Raw genomic sequence first — 24,129 nt, forward strand, 5'->3', positions numbered from 1 at the left:
ATATTCACAGTTCAGAACATTAGTCTCATGAGCACTATCAAAACTTCCTGCTGGGATTTTAGTCCCTCTCCTGTTCAGGTGCAAAGTGTCTCTGCTATATAGGTCCCACCTTCCCTGGAAGAGAGCCCACTAATCCAAAAATCTGCTTCCCTCCCTCCTATACCAATTCCTTGGCCCTATGTAAAACTGTATGACCTTCCTAGTCCTGGCCTTACATAGCCTGGGTAGCAATCATGAGATCACAATCCTAGAGGTCCTGTCCTTTAACTTAGCAGCTAACTCACTGAACTCACTTTGCAGAACTTCATCACTTTTCCTACTTATGTCATTGGTAGCTACATGGACCACAACCTCTGGCTGCTCACCCTTCCAAATCAGAGTGCTGAGGACTCGATCTGAGATATCCCGGATCCTGGCACCCGAGAGGCAACATATCATCTGAGAATCTTGTTCTTGTCCACAGAACTTCCTTTCTGTTCCCCTAACTAATGAATCACCACTTACTACACCTCACCTCTTGTCCCTCCTTCTCAACGACAGGTCATACTCAGTGGAAGAGACCTGACCGCTGTGACTTTCCTCTGCTAAGTCATCCCCCCAATAGTCACCAAAGTGATATACTTGTTGAGGAGATGGCCACAGGGATTCTCTGCACTGGCTGTTTAACCCCTCTTCCCTTCCTGACTGTCACCCAGTCTCCTTTATCCTGTACCTTGGGTGTAACGACCTCTCTATATGTTTTGTCTCAGCCTCCCGAAAGATCCGCAGTGCATCCAGCTCCAGCTCCAACTCCTTAACGTGGAGTGTTAGAAACTGCAGCTGGATGCACTTCTTGCAGTTGAAGTCATCAGGGAAACTGGAAGATTTCCCACATCCCAGAAGAGGAGCATTCCCTGTCTGGCATCCCTACCGTGCAAATATAAAGGAGGAAACAACAAATGGATTGGGAAAAAAAATCCACCCACAGCTTTTTTTGCCTTTTTCCCTCGAGTCTGTCCTCACTGAAGCCTTAAAGAGCTAAATCCTCAAATTACCACTCTAACACTGTCCACTCCAACAATGGCTGTGCCACTTGCCCCTGCCTTATTTTAACTTGTTCTTGCCAGTCAACCCTGATCACTGTTCAATTACCAAACTGCCATGAATCAATGCCTTATGAACTCAGTTGGTGAACCTGAGTGAGCTACGTCTTCTCACACTCCCAAATCGCTGATATATGTAATTACACTATGTACCTTATTGTGAATGTTAAGGTATAATTACTTTATCATAGATTTGCAGATTGGCATTAGAGATAAACCATTTTTCAATTATTTTACTCAATTCATATTCAAGAATAGTAGATGTGAAATGAAAAGTTATGCCCTCTTAAAAAAGATACATTAAATGCATTTTTAACGAGGCACCAAATGCTGAATTGCGTGATGCAGACAACTGTGACCATCCTGTGGCTTACTTTTCAAAGGAATTCTCAAAGAGCATCAAATAAATTATTCCACCATAGAGAAAGAATTATTGTCATTTATCTTGTCTTTACAGCATTTTGACGTTTATGTTTGCCCAGCTCAGAAACCACATGTGGCTTATACAGATCATAATCTTATACAGATCATGGTGTTTTTGAGTAAGGTGAAGAAATTAGTTAGATCTGCCCAGAAGTCCTTTACCAATATTGCAACATTAATTTGTAGGTTGTTTGAATTTCAAACACCTGGAGACACAGTAATCAATAACGAAAGGTGTTGATGGCCGTGTCTGATCAGGTTACCCACCTGAAAGCTCATGGTTTGACAACCAAGAGGCACTTGGTATTTCAGAAGGGGATTTGTAGATTGAATGCAGGAACTTTTAATCAACACTGATTAAAAGATAGATTATTGATTAAAATTTTGATTTCTTCAATACTGACAGAAGCACAATTCATCTGTAGTTGATTTCATAAGGATGTTTTGTCTTCATGCCAGTGTGATATTAGCTGGAAACATTGCTCAGCTGATCAGAGACGTACCCAGTGAGATTCACAGGTGGCCCGGGAGCATGTCTCACCACCCTTCCCATCGAATCTTACACTGCCGCAGGTCATGTGGGAAAAGTTACCTGGGCTCCTGCACAAAGTATACCATACACTACAAAAGAGGCAAGTTCCTGCTGTGTCTGGGGCTCATTGGTTTACTTCTGCCTTGCCAGGATCTTTTCACCTTTTTGTGAAAGAGATTGTGCAATTCCTAGGTTAGAAACTTAATGTCTGGGAAGAGGACAGAGAGACTGAAAAATCCCTTCAGTTCTATCTCTCTAATAATGGGAATCTGCACCAGATAGATGGCTATCCATTCAATGTCTTTGTAGGGAGGGCACATTGGGAAAAATTGTAACAAACATGGCAGAAGTTAGAGAAAATCTATGGGTGAGGGTAAGTGAGAGAGGTACAGAAAGAGAGAGCGAGAGGGGGTGGACAGCGATAGGAGATAATAAAGCTACTAGAATATAAAATAAAAACTGCAATTACAATAAGTAGAAGGCAGCATAAAACAAAGGATAAAACTTCTGGAAAAGGATGGAGAGTGCCTGAAATGCATAATTCATGTTGCAGAAGTGCTTTAACTATTCGGCATGGGAATGAAATAAAAACTCAAGCAAATTAGTCTCAGAATCTCAGGAGGGAGCGAAAACCATTGCCATGCGTGGAAAGCTGCTGAGACCCGGAGCCCAGGGCAAGTGCATGGATGTTCAATTTGATCTGCCAATGTTCCATGCGTAAAGCAGAGTCATCAAAAAACAAAATATATGAGATGATACTTACCCCAACCCATCAAAGCCAGTTTTGGTATGTAGTGTTTGACATAGGTGTTGAACACTTTGATCAGCATCAGGTAGAGATGAAGTCCTTCAATTGCCATCCATGTGAAAGTGCACAGTAATGAATAGTGAAGGAGCACAGCCATCGTCTTACAGAGACCATCAATCATCAGCTTACTAATCCACTCATTGGTCAGGAAATTCATATTCAGTAGAAAGCAAGCAATGCAGAGGTTAATGTGGATCTGGGTGGTGTGATCACCTTTAGTCTTCCTAAAACAAAGAGACAACCAGATAACAACATTGTGAACTGTAGTCATACTTCAAGAACCTTTCTGATTCTACAGAGATAATATCACATGGAAACAGACAATTCAGCTTTACACAGCTGCTTCAGTCATTTTCAAGGGGCTCGGTGACTGTCAGAACAAGAGGGAAGCTACTGTGGGAACGGTGGCGGCATGGAGAACCAGGATTCAGAACTGTGTTTACAGAAGGGACAGTCTGAATTCCAGGTAGAAAACATCTCTCAGCATTGACTCGGAATGTCCCCTTTCTGCCATTCTTCCCTTCTCCTTCTCCTCCCCTGCTTCTCCCCCTTCCTCCTCTCCCTCCCTTGCTCCCTCTGCTCCTGTTCCCCAGCCCTTTGAGACTCTGAATTGAGAGACTGAGCTGCATTCTGTAGAGTGCAGTGACCACGAGCCACTGTGGTGCTGAGCTCCTCCAGAGAGTTTCACACACTGAAACACTTCATCAGCGAGCCTGGAGCCATCACCGAGGCTTTTGTTGTGCTTGTGTGGGATCCACACCGGAATCAGGAGCCAGGTGGTAAAGGAATCGATCACCCCTTTGGTTTAACAGTGACTCAGGCAAGGGGGACACAGCTGGGTTACAGCCGATGGCACAGAAGGAGTTAACTTTCAGCAGGTACCTGCGATGTGTTCAAGACAATGAATAGCTCTGTACCTCAGCACTAAGCCAGAGTCAGTGTACAACAACTCCACTGTGTGAGGGTGTCACTGATTGTCCTGGCATGGTGAAATGTGTTTGGCAAGCACTTGATGGTGCCAAGTGGTGACCTTTGTCAAGGTCATGTCTCAGACTTAACTGGTCTTAGGCTTCATAGGAATAGATGACACCTGAAGAGTTAACCTTCACTAGGCAATGGATATGTTGATACTGCTGAGCTAGGATGCTGTTGACTGGCCCTGAGATGGACCAGCGTCTCCAGTTTTTCTGTTCCCTGATGGTCAAATGATGTACAAACATTCCCAAGGCACTAATTGATTCCCTTTCCACCCAGCTGCTCATTCCGATGCGGATTACCTCAATTAACGTTGTGCATCCAGTAAGTAATGAGCATTCAGCTTTTAACACTGAGGACACCACTGTCAACACCCTTGTGTTGTAAAGGAATCAGCTTAGCCGTCAACTGGTTTGTAACGTAGTGTCGGAGCTGGGTAATCTGTAGTTAGTGTCAGGGTCATTGTTGGGTAATTTATACAGAGATAGTTAGTGACAGTGTGAGTGATGAATAATCAGTGTCCATTTCTTTACTGCTCCATGGAGGGATAATTAGAAGGTTCACAGCAGAGACTGATCTGTGAAACACACAAGCTCCTGGGTGGACTGAGGTTATGACAAGGTGCAGTCTGATCAGTGATGCTCCCACAGAACTCACTGGATGGGGTCACTCACCTCACCACACAGTAAAGGAATACTGTGATGACTGAGAAGACGGCAGAGATCGCACAGCCAATCACTGTGATGTACGTTAATGACATCACATCTTTTTCATCCAACGTGTGGCTGTCCAGCCGCAAGTCCTTTGGGAAATAATGGTGATTGTTGAGCAAAAATTAAACCTGTTAGCAGTCTGAACTGTTTATTCACAGAGTTGATTTAAGTTATTGTAAATAAAGTTAATTGAATATTAACAATGCCTAAAGTGTATATGATGTAAACTGGAATTGTTACCAGGAACAAACAAGGCCCAGACAGCAACTCTGAACACATTTACCGTTCACGCTGAAATTAAAGCCCATAAGACCAAAAGACATAGGAGTAGTATTAGTCCATTTGCTCCATTGTGTCTGCCTCAACATTCGATCATGGTCCATCTATTTTCCCTCTCAACCCCATTCTCCTGCCTTCTCCCTGCAACCTTTGATAGTTTCAACAATCCGGAACCTATTAACCTCTGCTTTAAATATATCTGATGATTTGGCCTCCACAGCCATTTGAAGCAATGCATTCCACAGATTCACTATTCCTTGGCTAAAGAGGAATCATCTCTTCATCTCTGATTTAAAGAGGCATCCTTCTATTCAGAGGCTGTTCCCTCTGGGCCTAGACTCTCCCATTACTGGAAACATCCTCTCCACATCAATGGTATCCAGTCCTTGCAATATTTGATAAGCTTCAATGATATTTCCAGTTCTTCTAAATTTTAGTGAGCCATCAAATGTTTCCTCATACATCAATTGCTTCATTCCTCTTATTCCTAGGATCATTCCCATAAGCCACTTCTGGACTTTCTCCAATGCTGGCACATCCTTCCTTAGATAAGGAGCCCAAAACTGCTCACAATACTCTAAATGTGGTCTGACCAATACCTTATAATTCCTCAGCCTTACATTCTTGCTTTTATATTCTAGTCCTCTTGAAATGAATCCCAACAATTCATTTGACTATAATACTACTGACTTAATCTGCAAGTTAACCTTCAGGTCTCCCAATTCTCTTTGCCACTTCACCTAGGATAGTCTGCATCTTTATTCCTCCAACCAAGGTACATGGCCATACACTTCCCTAAACTGTATTCTATCTGCCACACCTTTGCCCATTCTCTTGATCTGTCCAGGTCCTTTTGCAGACTCCCTGCTTCCTCAGCATTTTCTCTCCTTTGACAGACCATTGCATCATTGCAAACTTGGCCACAGAACCATCAGATGCTTCATCCAGATCGTCATGTATAACACAAAAATTATGCACTCAACGCCAACCCCTGCAGAATACCACCAGTCTATGGTGGCTAACCGAAAAAGGCCCCCTTTATTCACACTCTTTGTCTTCTGCCACTCAGTGTAATATTCATGCTAATACTTTAACTGTAATACTTGTTTTCTTGTCTAGCAGCCTCCTCTGTGGCACCTTGTCAAAGACCTTCAGAAAATCCAAGTAAACAACATTCATTGCCTATCCTCATTACTGCTTCTCCAATGTCATTATCTGGGGTCCACTCGCCTCACTCTTACTTACTATAAATCTGAAAAATCTTTTGGCATCGCTTTTATATTATTGGCATACTATATGCCTGCAAAATTTTGGTATTTGCTTTTATTATTGGCTAAGTTACCTTCATATTTCATATTTTCTCCCTTATTGCATTTTTAGTTGCCTTCTGCAGATTTTTAAGATCTTTACAATCCTCTAGATTCTCACTAATACTGACTTTGACTTCCCATGTCAGCCACTATTGTCTCAATCTCCTTTTAAAATTCTTCTTTATGCAGATGATATGATCCTGTATATTTTGAAACTCATCACTTTGCTTCTCTACTATCAGCCCCTATCATCCCTACTTGTGCCCCCTTCCAATCAAGTCTGGCCAGCTCCCCACTCACACCCCTGTTGTTAACTTTACTGATTTTAGCTTCTCCCTCTCAAATTCCCCACAGATGTAGCCACACTTCCCAGATGAGCTGAGGGATAGAATCTGTCACTGCCATCTGGTGTAGTGTCTACAGATACACCCCAATCATGTTGCTGCTCGCTGTTGCACCAGTCAGAAATCACTAGTTGAATTCCAGACCCGGACAAGGCTCACACTGGTTGTTAGACTACATTGGTTTCAAGGGGGATTGTACATCAATGGGTTCGGAGGCAAACAAGAAGTTGAGTTACTTTTTAAAATGATTCTGTTTTCCTCCCAACATATTTAGTGTCAGTATTATGAAGCACAAGAAAGCTACAGTGGGGAGATTACCATGTCAACCCTCAATGGGAGCTGATCTAAAATGGGATCAGGGTAAATGGGTGCTTGACGGTGAGCATGGTCAGTGCACCGATTGACGGTTTCCTTGCTGTATGACCCCATGATGATCACTGCTGTCCCCATTACTGAACAGCAGGTGGAAGTTCCAAAGGCAATACAAATTCTAGTGGCTATTCTGCCTTAAGTCATTGTAGGTCACCATTAGTAAAATGCTGCCTTGGGCTGGACCTTGTTGGTATTCATGTCTTCTCTTGGAGTGGAACAGAGCTGCTCATGTTTATGGCCAAGTGCGTACATTTGCTGTATCATTAACCATGTGGGTGCCAATTCTCAGTACCGGAATGACTCCATCCTGACCAGAGATGGGAGATAGATTCTATATGCTGTATGGTGGGGAGACTTATTCTGGTCAGCAGCTGACCTTGAGGACTTTGAAGGACAAACAGGACTGGCTGAAGAAGGTGAAGTGTTGAAAAGAGGAAAGAAGGAAGTGGGCAGCTCAGTGGCAGAGCTAGTAGATCCTCTGAATCATAGCTCCAGTGACACAGGTGAAATCCTGTCTGTGTGCAGTTTACATGCTCTCCCTGAGGCTACACGGGTTTCCACTGGTTCCTCTGGTTTCCTCCCATGTCCCAAAGTCCTGCAGGTTGATAGGTTAATTGGCCACTGTAAATTGCCCCAGTGTGAAGTGACTGGGTAGATTGTGGGGATTATGGGGAGAATAAAATGAGATTACTGTAGGATTGGTATAAATGAGTTCCTGTTGGTCATATCAGACTTGGTGGGCTGAATGGCCCATTGTGCGCAGTAGATGTAACATTAAGGGACGGACAGCTATGCATTGTACGCGTGACAGACGTAATGTTATCACTTATCTGGGGGGGGGGGGGGTTGGGACTACAAATGTAAAACCTACCAGCAGCACAGCAAAGAAGGTCAGATGGTCACACACACAAATGGTTTGATGATCCTCAACTGTTGTCGTACAGCCTGTGGAATTCCAGGATTCTGAGATGTTTTCTGTAACATTAATTCAAGGTTTAAAGATTACACTGTAAGTGAGGTTTCCAACACTGACTGAAATATTTGAACTGGTTTTCAGCTTACCGTTGTCACTTTTTAAAAAGAATACACATCGATGTGATCCGTTCTGAAATATACGGATTTGTTTAGTTAGTTTGTGTGTTACCAGAAACCTGATGCAATGACTGTTCAGCAATGTATACATGTACCACTGTGGGCACCAGGGTCTGTACAAAAGAGTCCTAGTGCTATAACAAGTTTCTTGTATTGAAATATACACAGCTCAGGACCCAAGTTACAGTATGCTCAACCTTTTGATGCCTGACTTTGTCTGAGGACTTAGCAACATCTGTCTCCACAATGTTTCCACTATCTGTTCTGGCACTCTGTTCCCATCCCCCTGCAACTCCAGTTTACACCCCACCATGCAGCATTTAACAAACCTTTCCACAAAGATGTTAGCCCCCCTCGAGTTCAGGTGCAAACCGTCCCTTCTGTATAGGTCCCTTCTTCTTTGGAAGAGAGCCCAATGATCTAAAAATCTTAAGCCCTCCCTCCTACACCAATTCCTTAGTGGCATGCTAAACTGTATAATTTCCTAGTTCTAGCCTCACTAGCATGTGGCATGGGTAGCAATCCTGAGATCACAACCCTGGAGGTCCTGCACTTTAACTTAGCACCCAACTCCCTGAACTCCCTATGCAGGACCTCGGCATATGTCCTACCCATGTCATTGGTACCTACAGTACATGGACCATGACCTCTGACTCTTCGCTCTCCCACTTAAGAATGTTAAAGATCCAATCCAAGACATCCCAGGCCTTGGCACCCAGGAGGCAACATACCATCCGGGAATCTCATTCTCACCCACAGAACCTCCTGTCCATTCCTCATATTGCCTATCACTCACCAGAAAGTGCTTTTTCTTCTCCCCTACTTCCCTTCTAGGTCACAAAGGTGGACTGAGTGCCAGAGATCTGACCACTGTGACTCTGCTAAGTCAGCCCCACCAGAAATTTCCAACCTGTTGTTGAGGGGGGTGGCCACAGGGTTTCCCTGCTCTGTGCCCTTAACCCCTTTCCCCTTCCTGACTGTCACCAGTTTACTGGGTTTAACTACCTCTCTATATATCCTATCACTCCTTCAGCATCCCGAATGATCTGGAGTTCATCCAGATTGTTAGAAGCTGCAGCTGGATGCACTTCTTGCAGTTATAGTTGTGAGGGAAACTGCTCTCCCTGTCTTCCCACATCCCACAAGAGCTTTTCTTTGCCTTGTTTTCTCTGACTGAAGCCTCGAAGAGTTAAAGCATCAAGATTTGATGATCATCCATGAACCTGTCCTTGTGTTTCTTGAATGATACTATAGTACTTGATTCAACACCTTCCTCCGGTAACTCATTTCATACACTCATTACCCACTGCATGAGAAAGTTGCCCCTCAGTGCATTTTAAGTCTTTGCTCTCAACCTAAATCTCTTGTTTTGGACTCTCCTGCCCTGCAAAGAAAGACTGTTATAATCCACTGCATCCCTATCTCTTATAAATGTAAACATTTCTATAAGTTTGATCCTTGGTACTCGAAGTATGACCTCAGCAAAGATTTATACAGCTGCAATACAAGCTCAATCAGTGAGCATGCCGAGAAGCAGCAATTTCATTTATGCCCGCCACTAAAGTTGAAAAAAAGGCTTTGCAGCAGTTTTCGGAGTCAAACTGCACCCAATCAGTGAATGGGGAATTAGAAAGGGTAAGTAAAAATAAGTCAGGCGCGAGCAGAGTGGCCATTGTGTGACTGGCCCGGTGTTGGAGTGGCTTTGGCCCAGTAGGTTGCGGTGAGATCAGGCTTAGGTGAGGTAAGTATCTAGCAAGTATCTTCTTCCTTTTTATTTTTTCATTCAGACATCAGGCCTCCTTATAACCACGTCTGCACCAGGAGCACTGAGCTGCAGCTCCTCAGAGGACCTGTTGAGGAACTGGAGCTGCGTCTCGATAACCTTCCCCTCACATGGGAGACTGAGGAAGTGGCAGATGGGAGTTACAGGGAGGTTGTAGGAGGTAGGTAACTAGCTGATGTCAGGAGAAGGAAGGGAAATGGGTAGCCAGTACAGAGTACCCCTGTGGTTATTCCCCTCAATAGTAAGTATACCTCTTTGGATACTGTGGAGGGGTACGACCTACTGGGAAGAGCCGCAGCAATCAGGTCTCTGGCACTGAGGCTGGTGCTGAGAATCAGAAGAGAACAGAGGTGAACAGTGGTGATAGGAGATTCCATAGTCAGAAGAACAGAGATGAGATACTGTGGGTGTGATAGAGACACCTGAATAGTATGTTGCCTCCCAGGTGCCAGGGTTAGGGATGTCTCGGTTTGGGTCCACAGCATTCTAAAATGGGACGGTGAGCAGCCAGAATTCTTGGCACCAATGACATAGGCAGGAAAGGTAAGGAAGTCCTGAAGAAAGGTTTTAGGGATCTAGGGAGAAAGCTGTAAAACATGACCTTTAGGGTAGTAACCTTTGGATTGCTGCCTGTGATATGTGCCATGAGGGTAAGAATAGGATAATTTGGCAGATGAGTGCATGGCTGAGGAACTGCCACAAGGCGCAGGGGTTCAGATTCATGGATCATTGGAATATTTTCTGGGAAAGGTACAAAAGGGATGGATTACACCTGAATCTGAGAGGGACCAATATCCTTGTGGGCAGTTTAGCAAGAGCTGTTCGGAGGGGTTTAAACTAGCTTGCAGAAGGATGGGAACCAGAGTGCTAGGGCTGAGGATGGGGTAATCGGCAGAGACAGTCTGTAGTTGGACTGTCAGGAAGGAAAGGCAAATGATAGGGCAAAACGGCAGTCAATGGGATGAGTTACAATGTAAAAGCAGACAAAATCAAAAAGGGTGAATACAAGACTGAAGGTGTTAGATTTGAATGCACACTGCATACAGAATAAAGTAGATTAATTTGTAGCACAGATTAGCATGTATAACATCGTGGGCATCACTGAGTTATGGCTGAAAGACTACAACTGAAAGCTTAACATTCAAGGATACTCATTGTATCAAAAGGACAGGCAGGAAGGCAGAGGGTGTGGATTGAGTCTGATGGAAAAATGAAATGAAATCATCAGAAAGCGATGAACTAAGATCGGAAGATGTTGAGTTGTTGTGGGTGGAGCCAAGAAACTGCAAGGGTAAAATGATCCTGCTGGGAGTTGTATACAGATCCCCAAACTGTAGTAAAGATGTGATCTGCAAATTACAACGGGAGATATAAAATGCATGTTAAAAGGGAAATGTTACAATAGTCATGGGGATTTCAATATGCAGGTAAATTGGGAAAATCAGGTTGGTGCTGGATTCCAAGAGGGGGAAATCAGTAGAATGCTGATGAGATGGCATTTTTAGAGCAAACTAGTGGCTGAGCCCACTGGAGGATCAGCTCTTCTGGACTGGATATTGTGCAAAGAACTAGAAATGATTAGACCACTTAATGTAAAGGAACAGTGATTACAATGATTAGAATATAGCAGAATTCACTCTGAAATTTGAGAAGGAGAAGCTAAGGTCATAGAAGAATAGAAACATAGAAAACTACAGCACAACACGAGGAAATCTGCAGATGCTGGAAATTCAAACAACACACACAAAATGCTGGTGGAACACAGCAGGCCAGGCAGCATCTATAGGGAGAAGCGCTGTCGACGTTTCGGGCTGAGACCCTTCGTCAGGACTAACCGAAAGGAAAGAAACTACAGCACAATACAGGCCCTTCGGCCCACAAAGCTGTGCTGAACATGTCCTTACCTTAGAACTACCTACGGTTACACATAGCCCTCTATTTTTCTAAGCTCCAAGTACCTATCCTGGAGTCTCTTAAAAAACCCTATCATTTCCACCTCCACCACTGCTGCCGGCAGCCCATTCCATGCACTCACCACTCTTTGCTTAAAAACCTTACCCCTGACATCTCCTCTGTACCTACTTCCAAACACCTTAAAACTGTGCCCTCTCATGCTAGCCATTTCAGCCCTGGGAAAAAGCCTCTGACTATCCATATGATCAATCCTCTCATTGTCTTGTACACCTCTATCAGGTCACCTCTCATCCTCCGTCACTCCAAGGATAGAAGGCCGAGTTCACTCAAGCTGTTCTCATAAGACATGCTCCTCAATCCAGGTAACTCCTTGTAAATCTCCTCTGCATCCTTTCTATGGTTTCCACATCCTTCCTGTAGTGAGGCGACCAGAATTGAGCACAGTACTCCAAGTGGGGTCTGACCAGGGTCCTGTATAGCTGTAACATTACCTCTTGGCCTTTAAACTCAATCCCACAGTTGATGAAGGCCAATGTACCGTACGCCTTCTTAACCACACAGTCAACCTGCGCAGCAGCTTTGAGTGTCCTATGGACTTGGACCCAAGATCCCTCTGATCCTCCAAACTGCCAAGAGTCTTACCATTAATATTATATTCTGCCATCATATTTGACCTACCAAAATGAACCACCTCACACATACCTGGGTTGAACTCCATTTGCCACTTCTCAACCCAGTTTTGCATCCTATCAATATCCCACTGTAACCTCTGACAACCTTCCACACTATCCACAACACCCCTAACCTTTGTATTACCAGCAAATTTACAAACCCAACCCTCCACTTCCTCATCCAGGTCATTTATTAAAATCACAAAGAGTAGGGGGTCCCAGAACAGATCCCTGAGGCACTCCACTGGTCAACCTCCATGCAGAATATGACCCATCTATAAACACTCTTTGCCATCTGTGGGCAAGCCAGTTCTGGATCCACAAAGCAATGTCCCCTTGGATTCCATGCCTCCTTACTTTCTCAATAAGCCTTGCATGGGGTACCTTATCAAATGCCTTGCTGAAATCCATATACACTACATCTACCGCTCTTCCTTCATCAATGTGCTTAGTCACATCCTCAAAAAATTCAATCAGGCTCTTTAGGCATGACCTGCCCTTGACAAAGCCATGCTGACTATTCCTAATCATATTGTACCTCTCCAAATTTTCATTAATCCTGCTTCTCCATCAACTTACCAAGCACTGAAGTAAGACTCACTGGTCTATAATTTCCTGGGCTATCTCTACTCCCTTTCTTGAATAAGGGAACAACATTTGCAACCATCCAATCCTCAGGAACCTCTTCCGTCCTCATTGATGATGCACAGATCATCACCAGAGGCTCAGCAATCTCCTCCTTTGCTTCCCACAGTAGCCTGAGGTCTTCCCATCCAATACCAGTGACTTATCCAACTTGATGCTTTCCAAAAGCTCCAGCACATCCTTTCTCTTAATATCTACATACTCAAGCTTTTCAGTCTGCTGCAAGTCATCCCTACAATCGCCAAGATCCTTTTCCATAGTGAATACTGAAGCAAAGTATTCATTAAGTACCTCTGCTATCTCCTCTGGTTCCATACACGCTTTTCCACTGTCACACTTGATTGGTCCTATTCTCTCATGTCTTATCCTCTTGCTCTTCACATACTTGTAGAATGCCTTGGGGTTTTCCTTAATCGTGTCTGCCAAGGTGTTCTCATGGCCGCTTCTGGCTCTCCTAATTTGATTCTTAAGCTCCTTCCTGCTAGCCTTATAATCTTCTAGATCTCTATCATAAACTAGTTTTTTGAACCTTTCGTAGGCACTTCTTTTCTTCTTGACTAGATTTACAACAGCTTTTGAATACACCACGGTTACTGTCCCCTACCATCTTTTCCCTGTCTCATTGGAACGTAGCTATGCAGAACCCCACGCAAATATCCCCTGAACATTTGCTACATTTCTTCCTACGTTTCCCTGAGAACACATTTCCAATTTATGCTTCCAAGTTCCTACCTGATAGTCTCATATTTTTCCTTACTCCAATTAAACATTTCCCTAACTTGTCTGTTCCTATCTTTGTTCAATACTATGGTAAGGGAGATAGAATTGTGATCACTATCTCCAAACTGCTCTTCCACTGAGAGATCTGCACCTGACCAGGTTCATTTCTCAAGTACAGCCTCTCCCTTTGTAGGAAGAAGAAGAAGAAGAATGCCCTTAACTCCTGGTGGAGTCATCGGGGCGCCAGCATGACAAGCTTTTTGTAACAAACCTTTTGGTGATGTGGCATTTCATGTGGCATTTCAGCCGTCGAGTTGCTAGCTCAAAACTCAACCCAGCACGGATGGAAAGCATGACTGGATTCGAACTCGGGACCATTCGCTCCGGAGTCCGGCACTGATGCCGCTAAGCCACCAACTCCTCTTGTAGGCTTATCTACATATTGTGTCAAGAAACCTTCCTGAACACACCTAACAAATTCAACCTCCTCTAAACCACTCACTCTAGAGAGATGCCAATCAATATTTGGGAAATTAAAATCTCCCACAACAACCCAGTTATTATTACACCTTTGCAGAATTTGTTTCCCTATCTGCTCCTCGATGTCCCTGTACCACTGGGTGGTCTATAAAAACACCCAGTAGAGTTATTGACCCTTTCCTATTCCTAACTTCCACCCACAGAGACTCCATAGACAACTTCTCCATGACTTCCTCTTTTTCTGCAGCCGTGACACTATCTCTGATCAACAATGCCACACCCTCACCTCTTTTGCCTCCCTCCCTGTCCTTTCTGAAAGATCTAAAACCTGGCACTTGAAGTAACCAATCCTGTCCCTGCACCGTCCAAGTCTCTGTAATGGCTGCAACATCATAGCTCCAAGTGCTGATCCACGCTCTAAGCTCATCTGCTTTATTCATGATACTCTTCAAATTAAAATAGACACATCTTAAACCATTAGTCTGAGTGCATCCCTTCTCTATCACCTGCCTATCCTCCCTTTCTCACTGTCTATAAACTTTCTCTAATTGTGAGCCAACCTCTCTTTCCTCTGTCACTTCAGTTCAGTTCCCAGCCCCCAGCAATTCTAGTTTAAACTCTCCCCAGTGGCCTTAGCAAACCTCCCTGCCAGGATATTGGTCCCCTCTGGGATTCAGGTGCAACCCGTCCTTTTTTGTACAGGTCACATCTGTGCCAGAAGTGGTCCCAATGATCCAGAAATCTGAATCCCTGCCCCCTGCATTTATCCTCCAACTCATCCTATTCCTATTCTCACTGTCTCGTGGCACAGGCAGTAATCCTGAGATTACTACCTTTGAGGTCCTGCTTCTCAACTTCCTTCCTAACTCTCTGTAGTCTGCTTTCAGGACCTCCTCCCTTTTCCGACCTATGTCATTGGTTCCAATATGTACCACGACCTCTGGCTGTTCTCCTTCCCACTTCAGGATATTGTGGGCGTGATAAGAAACATCCCAGACCCTGGCACCTGAGAGTCAAACTACCATCCGTGTTTTTTTCCTGCACCCACAGAATCGCCTGCCTGATCCCCTAACTATAGAGTCCCCTATCACCACTGCCTTCCTCTTCCGTTCCCCACCCTCCTGAGCCACAGGGCCAGACTCTGTGCCAGAGGCGTGGCCACTGTCGCTTCCCCCAGGTAGGCCATCTCCCCCAACACTACTCAAACAGGAGTATTTATTGTCAAGGGGGACAGCCACTGGGGTACTCTCTAGCCTGTGACTCCCGCCCTTCCCTCTCCTGACTGTTACTCACTTATCTGTCTCCCCAGGCCCCGGTGTGACTACTTGTCTATAGCTCCTCTCTGTCACCTCCTCACTCTCCCTGAACAGATGAAGGTCATCGAGCTGCATCTCCAGTTCCCTAACGCGGTTCCTAAGGAGCTTCAGCTCGATGCACCTGGTACAGATGTGGCCGTCCAGGAGGTTGGAAGTCTCCAGGGCCTCCCACATCTGACACTGAGCACAAAAAACCGGCCTCACACACATACTTTCTGTCTGATAACCAACCTCACCTCGATCCTTTATCGCTGAAGCCCCATTGAGCGAAAGCCTTCCTCCTCTGTCTCTCTCTACTCTCATGCCTGCTGTATAAATCTGTCTTCTTTTTAAACTCTTCTCGCTGCTTTCCCTGGCTGAACACTTATGCATTTGTGCCCCGTTCAAACTGCTGAAGGTCATACGTATCAGCATTGCAATGGAATAAATGGAATTCCAGAGGCATGAGAGAGGAACTGGCCAAAATTGATTGGAAGAGACACTAGCATGAATGACAGCAGAACAGCAATAGCTAGGAGCAATCCAGAAGTTGCAGGATAGATATTTCCCAAAGAAGAGGAAGTATTCTAATGGTAGAATGATGCAACGGTGGCCAACAAATGAGGTCAAAGCCAACATAAAAGCCAAAGAGAGGACATATATTAGAGCAAAAATTGGTAGGCAATTAGAGGATTAGGAAGCTTTTCAAAACTAACTGAAGGCAACTAAAAATGCCATAAAGAAGGAAAAGATGGAATACACAAATAAGCTACAAAAATAATACTGAAGTGGATACCCGAAGTTTCTTCAGATATATGAAATGTTGTGGCCACTTCCCAGCGCACTCGAACCGGCTCACAAAGTGGCGCGCGCTGGCATTGAGGCCGGCCCCAAAAAGGGCGCCAGGCCTTCTTCACCAGCAAGGGGAAAAGCCCGCGCACGGGACGGGACAGTGAATATGCACCCCCTACAGCATTCCCGCCCAAGGAGGGCGGGAACAGGAAGGCTTTAAAGCGAGGCCGCAAAGTTTGAATAAATCTCTTTTTGCAACTGCAGCTCACCGACTCCGTGTCGTTATTTCAGCGCTGCGTGTAGCACACCGCTAGACGGCCCAAACGATATTTGGACCGGAGATGAATGACACCGCATCTGTTAATGCAGTTTCGTTAAAAACTGCCAAGCTTCTGGACGCTGCGACCTCACCTATGGTTCCAGCAAACAGAAGCCCAATTCCACATTCAGCAGATAACCTCGGATGCCACACGTTTCTACTACGTGGTGAGCTCCCTCCACCAGGAGACAGCCGCCCAGGTTGAGGAGTTTATACAGTCGCCCCCGGAGGACGGCAAATACACGGAATTCAAAGCCTTGCTCATAAGGACTTTTGGACTCTCACGGCGCGAGCGAGCTGCCCGCTTACTGCACCTGGATGGTTTGGGAGACAGGCCGCCATCGTCTTTGATGAATGAGATGCTGTCCCTGGCCGGAGGACACAAGCCCTGCCTCATGTTCGAACAAGCGTTCCTAGAGTAACTGCCCGAGGACATACGCCTGCTGCTGTCCGACGCGGATTTCAGCGACCCCCAGAAGGTGGCGGCCCGGGCAGACATGCTGTGGAAAGTCAAGAAGGAGAGTGGGGCGTCCGTCGCACAGATCACCAGGCCACACTCCCGGCAGCAGACCAGACCAGGCCCGGCTGCAGAGCCCACTAACCCCAGAGGCAGGGGTGAGGAGACCAACGAACAATGGTGTTTCTACCACCAGCGGTGGGGCACAGAAGCCCGCCGCTGTAGCCCGCCCTGCAAGTTCCCGGGAAACACCAGGGCCAGCCGCCGCTGATGGCTACGGCAGCTGGCCATCGGGATAGCCTCCTGTATGTCTGTGACAAGCAGTCGGGACGCCGCTTTTTGGTCGATACCGGAGCCGAGATCAACGTCTTACCTCTGACGAGTTACGACACCCGCAACAGAGAACCGGGTCCCACCCTGAGGGCCGCGAACAGCAGCACAGTAAGGACCTACGGCACCCGTATGGTGGGGCTACAGTTCGGCTCCAGCCGGTTCACGTGGGACTTCACACTGGCCGCCGTAGCCCAACCGCTCCTGGGGGCGGATTTTTTGCGGGCTGACAGCCTGCTGGTCGACCTGCCGAGGCAGAGACTGGTCCACGCCGAGACCTTTCAAACGTTCTCCCTGGGTGAAGCCCAGTTGCCGGCCCCACACCTAGACTGCATCACGCTGTCCGACAACGACTACACCAGAGTCCTGGCCGATTTCCCATCGGTTCTGGCACCTCAGTTTACGGCAGCCATGCCCAGACACGGCGTACAGCACCACATCCTGACACAAGGACCACCCCTCCACGCCCTTGCTCAAAGGCTTCCCCCGGACAACCTCTGACTGGCGAAGGAGGAGTTCAAGAGGATGGAGGAATTGGGGATCATACGGCGGTCCGACAGCCCATGGGCCTCCGCCCTGCACATGGTGCCCAAAGCGACAGGGGGCTGGAGACCGTGCGGCGACTACCGCAGGCTGAACGAGGCTACAACACCAGACCACTACCCTGTGCCGCACATTCAGGACTGCAGCAAACCTGCACGGCGCACGGATCTTCTCCAAGGTAGACCTCGCCCGGGGATACCATCAAATCCCGTTGCATCCGGACGACGTCCCCAAAACGGCACTCATCACCCCGTTCGGCCTTTTCGAGTTCCTCCGCATGCCGTTTGGCCTAAAGAAAGCCGCACAGATGTTCCAGCGGCTAATGGACTTGGTGGGACGCGACCTGGACTTCGCTTTCATCTACTTGGACGACATCCTCATAGCCAGCAGCAGTCGCCAGGAGCATCTGTCCCACCTCCGTCAACTCTACACCCGACAGAATGAATACGGCCTGACAATCAACCCGGCCAAATGCCAGTTCAGGCTCGACACCATCGACTTCCTGGGCCACTGGATTACTAAAGACGGGGCAACCCCTCTGCCCGCTAAGGTAGACGTGGTCCGCCATTTCCCCCGACCCAACACAATCTACGGCCTTCAGGAATTTGTGGGTATGGTGAATTTCTACCACCACTTCCTCCCCTCTGCAGCCCGAATCATGTGCCCCCTGTTTGCTCTGATGTCGGGTAAGGGCAAGGACATTACCTGGGGTGAGGAGTTCGCCGCCGCTTTCATTAAAACCAAAGAAGCCTTGGCAAACGCCGCGATGCTCGTACACCCCAGAACAGACGTCCCTACTGCCCTCACAGTGGACGCATCTAACACGGCAGTCGGTGGGGTGCTGGAACAACTCATCGAGGGTCACTGGCAACCCCTGGCATTTTTCAGCAAACACCTATGACCACCTGAACTCAAATACAGTGCTTTCGACCGGGAACTGTTGGCGCTATACCTGGCAATCCGGCATTTCAGGTACTTCTTAGAAGGTAGGCCCTTCACCGCGTTCACGGACCACAAACCGCTTACCTTTGCGTTCACGAAAGCATCCGATCCCTGGTCGTCCTGCCAGCAGCGACATCTGTCCTACATCTCCAGATACACGATGGATGTCCGGCATGTCTCAGGAAAGGACAATGTCGTAGCGGATGCTCTCTCCAGACCTAACATCCAAGCCCTGTCCCAGGGGGTAGACTATGAAGCGCTGGAGGAGGCGCAGCAGGCAGACGAGGAGATCCCTAGCTACAGGACTGCAGTCTCCGGTTTGCAGCTCCAGGACCTCCCCGTAGGCCCAGGTGAGGGGACCCTACTCTGTGATGTCACCACCGGCCAACCCCGTCCCGTCATCCCGACAGCCTGGCGGCGGCGCGTTTTCAACTCCATTCACAACTTAGTGCACCCCTCCATCAGGTCAACCGTCCGGATGGTAGCCAACATGTTCGTTTGGCACGGACTCCGCAAGCAGGTCAGTGAATGGACCAAAACGTGCGTGCACTGCCAAACAGCCAAGGTGCAGCGGCACACCAAAGCCCTGCCACAGCAGTTCCACCCCACCTACCGGCGTTTCAACCACATTCATGTGGATATCATGGGCCCCCTGCCAGTGTCGCGAGGAGCGCGGCACCTCCTGACTATCGTGGACCAGTTCACAAGATGGCCAGAGGCGGTCCCGCTCACTGACACCACCTCTGAATCTTGTGCCCGGGCACTGATTGCCACCTGGGTATCTCGCTTTGGTGTACCAGCCCACATTAGCTCCGACAGAGGCGCCCAGTTCACCTCCAGCCTGTGGTCAGCTATGTCCAGCCTTTTGGGGACACAGCTGCACCACACAACTGCCTACCGGAGTCAGCGGGAGACGCTCATGGAGTGAGTACTGTTTCAGATCCGCTCCATAACCTTTACTTTTTCTAACCTTTGATCACCCTTATTCAACTTATTGTTACCTACACCAAAAGATTTTTGCTACTTTCTCCAGGCTTATCGTTAAGATTTTATTGTGAATTTTGGAAGATATGCAAACAGAAATGGCTCTTAGATCCAAAGGACGAGAACCTGGGCGAAACCCGAACGGTAATGGAAAGAAGCTAGCTCAACCGCAACGCACTGAGTTAACTTATGAACTGCTTATGGAGGTTTTGGATAAAAAAATTTGAGGAACAACATCAGGCTTTTCAACGAGATATAAAGGCTTTTCAAGATTATATGGTTAAGACGGATTCAGTAATTAACCAGCAGCAAGCGCTTATCGCGTCTCTGCAACATGAAGCGCGGAAACGAGATTTGACAATTGAAAAATTGCAACAGGATTTAATTTCGACCATTAAACTGGTGGAGACACTTAAAGCCAAGAGTGTCGATTTGGAGAATCGGTCCAGAAGACAGAACCTACGCATACTTGGTCTCCCAGACGGCATAGAAAAAGGCGATCCTTCGAAATACTTTGCTCAATTTCTAAAAGATGCGTTTCCGTCGGTTTTTCCAGAAAACCTCCCGGTACTTGACCGAGCACATAGAATTTGGAGTCGTTCACCGACGGTTTCAGATAAGCCCCCGGTGGTAATCGTCCGATTTCATTACGTACACGACAAAGAACAACTCATTCGTGAAGCTCGAAGGGCTGGGATGATTAAACTTCATGATTATTGCTTTCGTTTGGTGGATGATTTTAGCCCAGAAGTTATGAAGAAAAGGCTGCTTTTTAAACCTCTGATGTCTGAATGTTATGAGAAAAATCTAAAACCTGCGCTCTTATACCCGGCGAAGCTCAGGATCTCCCCCCCGAATGCTCCGCGTAAAGTATTCCTGTCTACCTTTGAAGCGAAAAAGTATTTGGAGGAGAACTTCCCTACTGATACAGTTACTACTCTTCATTAAATGAGTGATTCTGATCGTGAAAGATGGTTTTCGATTCCTTAAACCAGGGTTAGTCTCTGGTTATTGGTGTAGGTTTATCCTATACTTCATATTTAAGTTAAAGTGTGTTTTCGTTATATTAATCGCTTTGTCTTATACACTTTAACTACTATACTATATTTTTGTCTATTATTTTTGTTCCCTTGAAGGTATATTTTTAACCTTTCGAAGTGAATTTTTTGTTTAATTTCAAGATAATGGTTTTTTGCAAAGTATTGGTTTTGTTTAAGATGGCGTTATTGTTTCTTTTTTTCGTCTTCTTCCTATAATGCATCGCTTATCATAGTTTAAATACTTCTTGATTTGTTTGGGTTATAACCCGATTTATAAACTTTTAGTGATTATACTCCCTTTTTCTTTACAACTCAGCATATTAAGAAGCGTAGTTTTTAGTACTGCGTTCATAATTCTTAAAGTTCGGGTGGTTTTTTTTTATATATCCTTTAAACACGGAGTGGTCTGCGCTGATATGGGGGTAGAGTTAGTCTCATTTTTTCTTTTTTCTAGCCATATTTTGGCTTTTTTTTCTTTTTCATGTGGGGGTGGGGGTTGGTCTGTTTTCCTTTTTAATTTTTCTCTTATCAATTTGTTTTAGTTTTTTTACTTGGGCTGTTCTTGAACTACAAATATGTCTACGATGTCGTCACTTCCGGGTCCGCTCTTTATTTTTGTTCCTCTTCCGGGTGCATGAGTTTATAACATGGTTATCCCTTTATATACCAAAGGGATGACTTTAGAAACATGGCTCAAACCATTAACTTTGTGTCTTGGAATACTAATGGATTAAACCATCCGATTAAACGAAAGAAGATTTTCAAAGTATTCCAAAGACTTAATGCTCATATCGCTTTTTTAGGTCTTGGCGGGGTCAACAGTATCATTCGAATTCGAATGCCAAAGTTAAGGGAGTTTCAATTTTTATTGACTCCTCTATTGCATTTGTTCAACATGATATCCTTTCAGATCCGAATGGTAGATTTTTGTTAATTACGGGTTTACTCGGTAATAAAAAGGTTGCTATGGTTAATGTTTATGCCCCAAATGTGGATTGTCCTGATTTCTTTAAGTCCTTATTTACTTCTTTACCTAATTTAAATGAATATAAGTTAATAATGGGTGGTGACTTTAATTGTTGTCTAATTCCTTTGATGGACAAATCTACACCTATTCAGACTCTACCCAATAAGTCGGCCACTTGTATTAACTCCTTTTTGACTGATAATGGAGTTTTTGATATTTGGAGATTTCGTCATCCTAATGACAAAGGGTTTTCTTTTTTCTCACATGTTTATCACTCCTATTCGAGAATTGATTATTTTTTTATTGACTCTTGTTTTATTCCATCGGTAATTGGTTGTAATTATGATATTATAGCTATTTCCGACCATGCTCCATTAAACCTTTCTATTAATTTTACGGATACAGCTTTAAGTGCTAGACAATGGTGATTTGACTCTACCTTATTGCAAGAGCCGGACTTTATGAAGGAACAGATCGATTTCTTCTTTTCAACTAATTCCACGGAGGATATCTCTTGCGGAATACTTTGGGACACTTTTAAAGCGTATATACGTAGACAGATTATCTCTTATTCTGCTGGTCTGAGAAAACGCATTAAGAAGGAAACTCTTTTATTGGTTGATAAAATTAAAGAGATTGACAAGAAATATTCGACTACTCCTAGCAATGAGCTTTACAAACAAAGGGTTGAACTTCAAATGGAACATAGTTTATTACTCACATCTCCGATTGAAAATCAATTAATGAAAACCAGATCTGATTTTTATATACATAGTGATAAATCGGGAAAACTGTTAGCTAGTCAGCTGAAGAATGTTTCAGTTAAACGTCAAATCACTATGGTTCGTCAGCAGAATGGGGATTTGACAGTTAACCATGATGAGATAAATAAGTCTTTTCAAGACTTTTATACCTCCCTGTATCAATCTGAATTCCCTCAGGATCGTAATACCATGTGTGATTTTCTCGGGAAATTGAATTTTCCAAAACTATCATCTGATGATCTTTCAGTAATAGATACTTCATTTACGGATGCGGAAATTAAAGGGGTCATTTCCTCAATGAATTCTGGGAAAGCATCAGGTCCAGACGGGTACACAGTAGAATTTTTTAAATGTTTTTCTGCTACTCTATCTCCTTGGCGCTGCAAGATTTTTGAAGAAGCAATTAGATTGGGGAATTTGCCTCAATCTTTTTATAGAGCTTCCATTTCCTTAATACTGAAGAAAGGTAAAGACCCTAATGCTTGTGCATCTTATAGACCAATATCTTTATTGAATGTGGATTCTAAGATTTTTTCCAAGTTACTGGCTTCCAGGCTGGAGAAGGTACTACCCCAAATTATTTCGGAAGACCAAACCGGTTTTATTAAAAATCGCTGTTCTTTTTTCAATGTTAGGAGATTATTGAATATTGTTTATACTCCTTCACACAATACTTCAGAATGTGTTATTTCATTAGATGCAGAGAAAGCATTTGATAGAGTTGAATGGCCTTACTTATTTTATGAGCTGGAGAAGTTTAATTTCAGTCCGACCTTTATTTCTTGGATTAAACTGATATATCAAACTCCAGTAGCCTCGGTGTTTACTAATAATCAAAGATCTCCATTTTTTCGTTTATTTCGGGGCACTAGACAAGGTTGTCCTCTTAGTCCATTACTATTTAACATCGCTTTAGAACCTTTGGCAATTGCCATCAGAGAATCACAGGATATTTTGGGTATTAATCGAGGAACAGATATTCATAAGGTATCTTTATACGCAGATGATTTATTATTATTCATCTCTAACCCTCAGAAATCTATTCCAGCAGTCTTATCATTGTTGGCTCAATTTAGTGAGTTTTCTGGGTATAAGTTAAATCTTAATAAGAGTGAATTGTTTCCTTTGAATAGACAGGTCCCAAACTATGGTATTTTACCATTTAAATTAGTTAAAGATTCTTTTACTTACTTAGGGATTAAAATTACAAAAAAACCATAAAGAATTATTTAGGTTTAATTTTCTACCCTTAATTGATCAGATTAAAGGCTTGTTTACTAAGTGGTCACCATTATCTTTGTCTCTGATAGGTAGGATTAATGCTATTAAGATGGTTATTTTACCTAAATTTTTATATATTTTTCAAGCGGTACCAATTTTTATTCCGAAATCCTTTTTTACTAATGTTGATTCAAAAATTTCCTCATATATATGGCAGAATAAAAATCCCAGGTTAGGTAAAATATACTTACAGAAGACAAGGAAGGATGGTGGGTTGGCATTACCCAATTTCAGATTTTACTATTGGGCAGTTAATATTAGATATTTGATAT

At 44.8% G+C, this 24,129-nt stretch overlaps 1 protein-coding gene across 1 annotated transcript in view; it reads right to left on the minus strand.

Moving 5' to 3' along the window:
- The window catches only part of LOC140740542 (adhesion G-protein coupled receptor G1-like), a 43,894-nt gene that overhangs the window by 5,575 nt on the left and 14,190 nt on the right, over window positions 1–24,129 (minus strand). Inside the window, exons 4-7 of the mRNA XM_073069794.1 lie at window positions 7,901–7,943; window positions 7,710–7,813; window positions 4,495–4,622; window positions 2,801–3,069 (exon numbers count right to left, since the gene is read on the minus strand). Of these exons, the coding sequence (XP_072925895.1) occupies window positions 2,801–3,069; window positions 4,495–4,622; window positions 7,710–7,813; window positions 7,901–7,943 (544 nt within the window). The remainder of the gene's footprint in view (window positions 1–2,800; window positions 3,070–4,494; window positions 4,623–7,709; window positions 7,814–7,900; window positions 7,944–24,129) is intronic.

Source organism: Hemitrygon akajei, chromosome 17 (genome assembly GCF_048418815.1).
Source record: "Hemitrygon akajei chromosome 17, sHemAka1.3, whole genome shotgun sequence".
Taxonomy (NCBI): Eukaryota; Metazoa; Chordata; class Chondrichthyes; order Myliobatiformes; family Dasyatidae; genus Hemitrygon; species Hemitrygon akajei.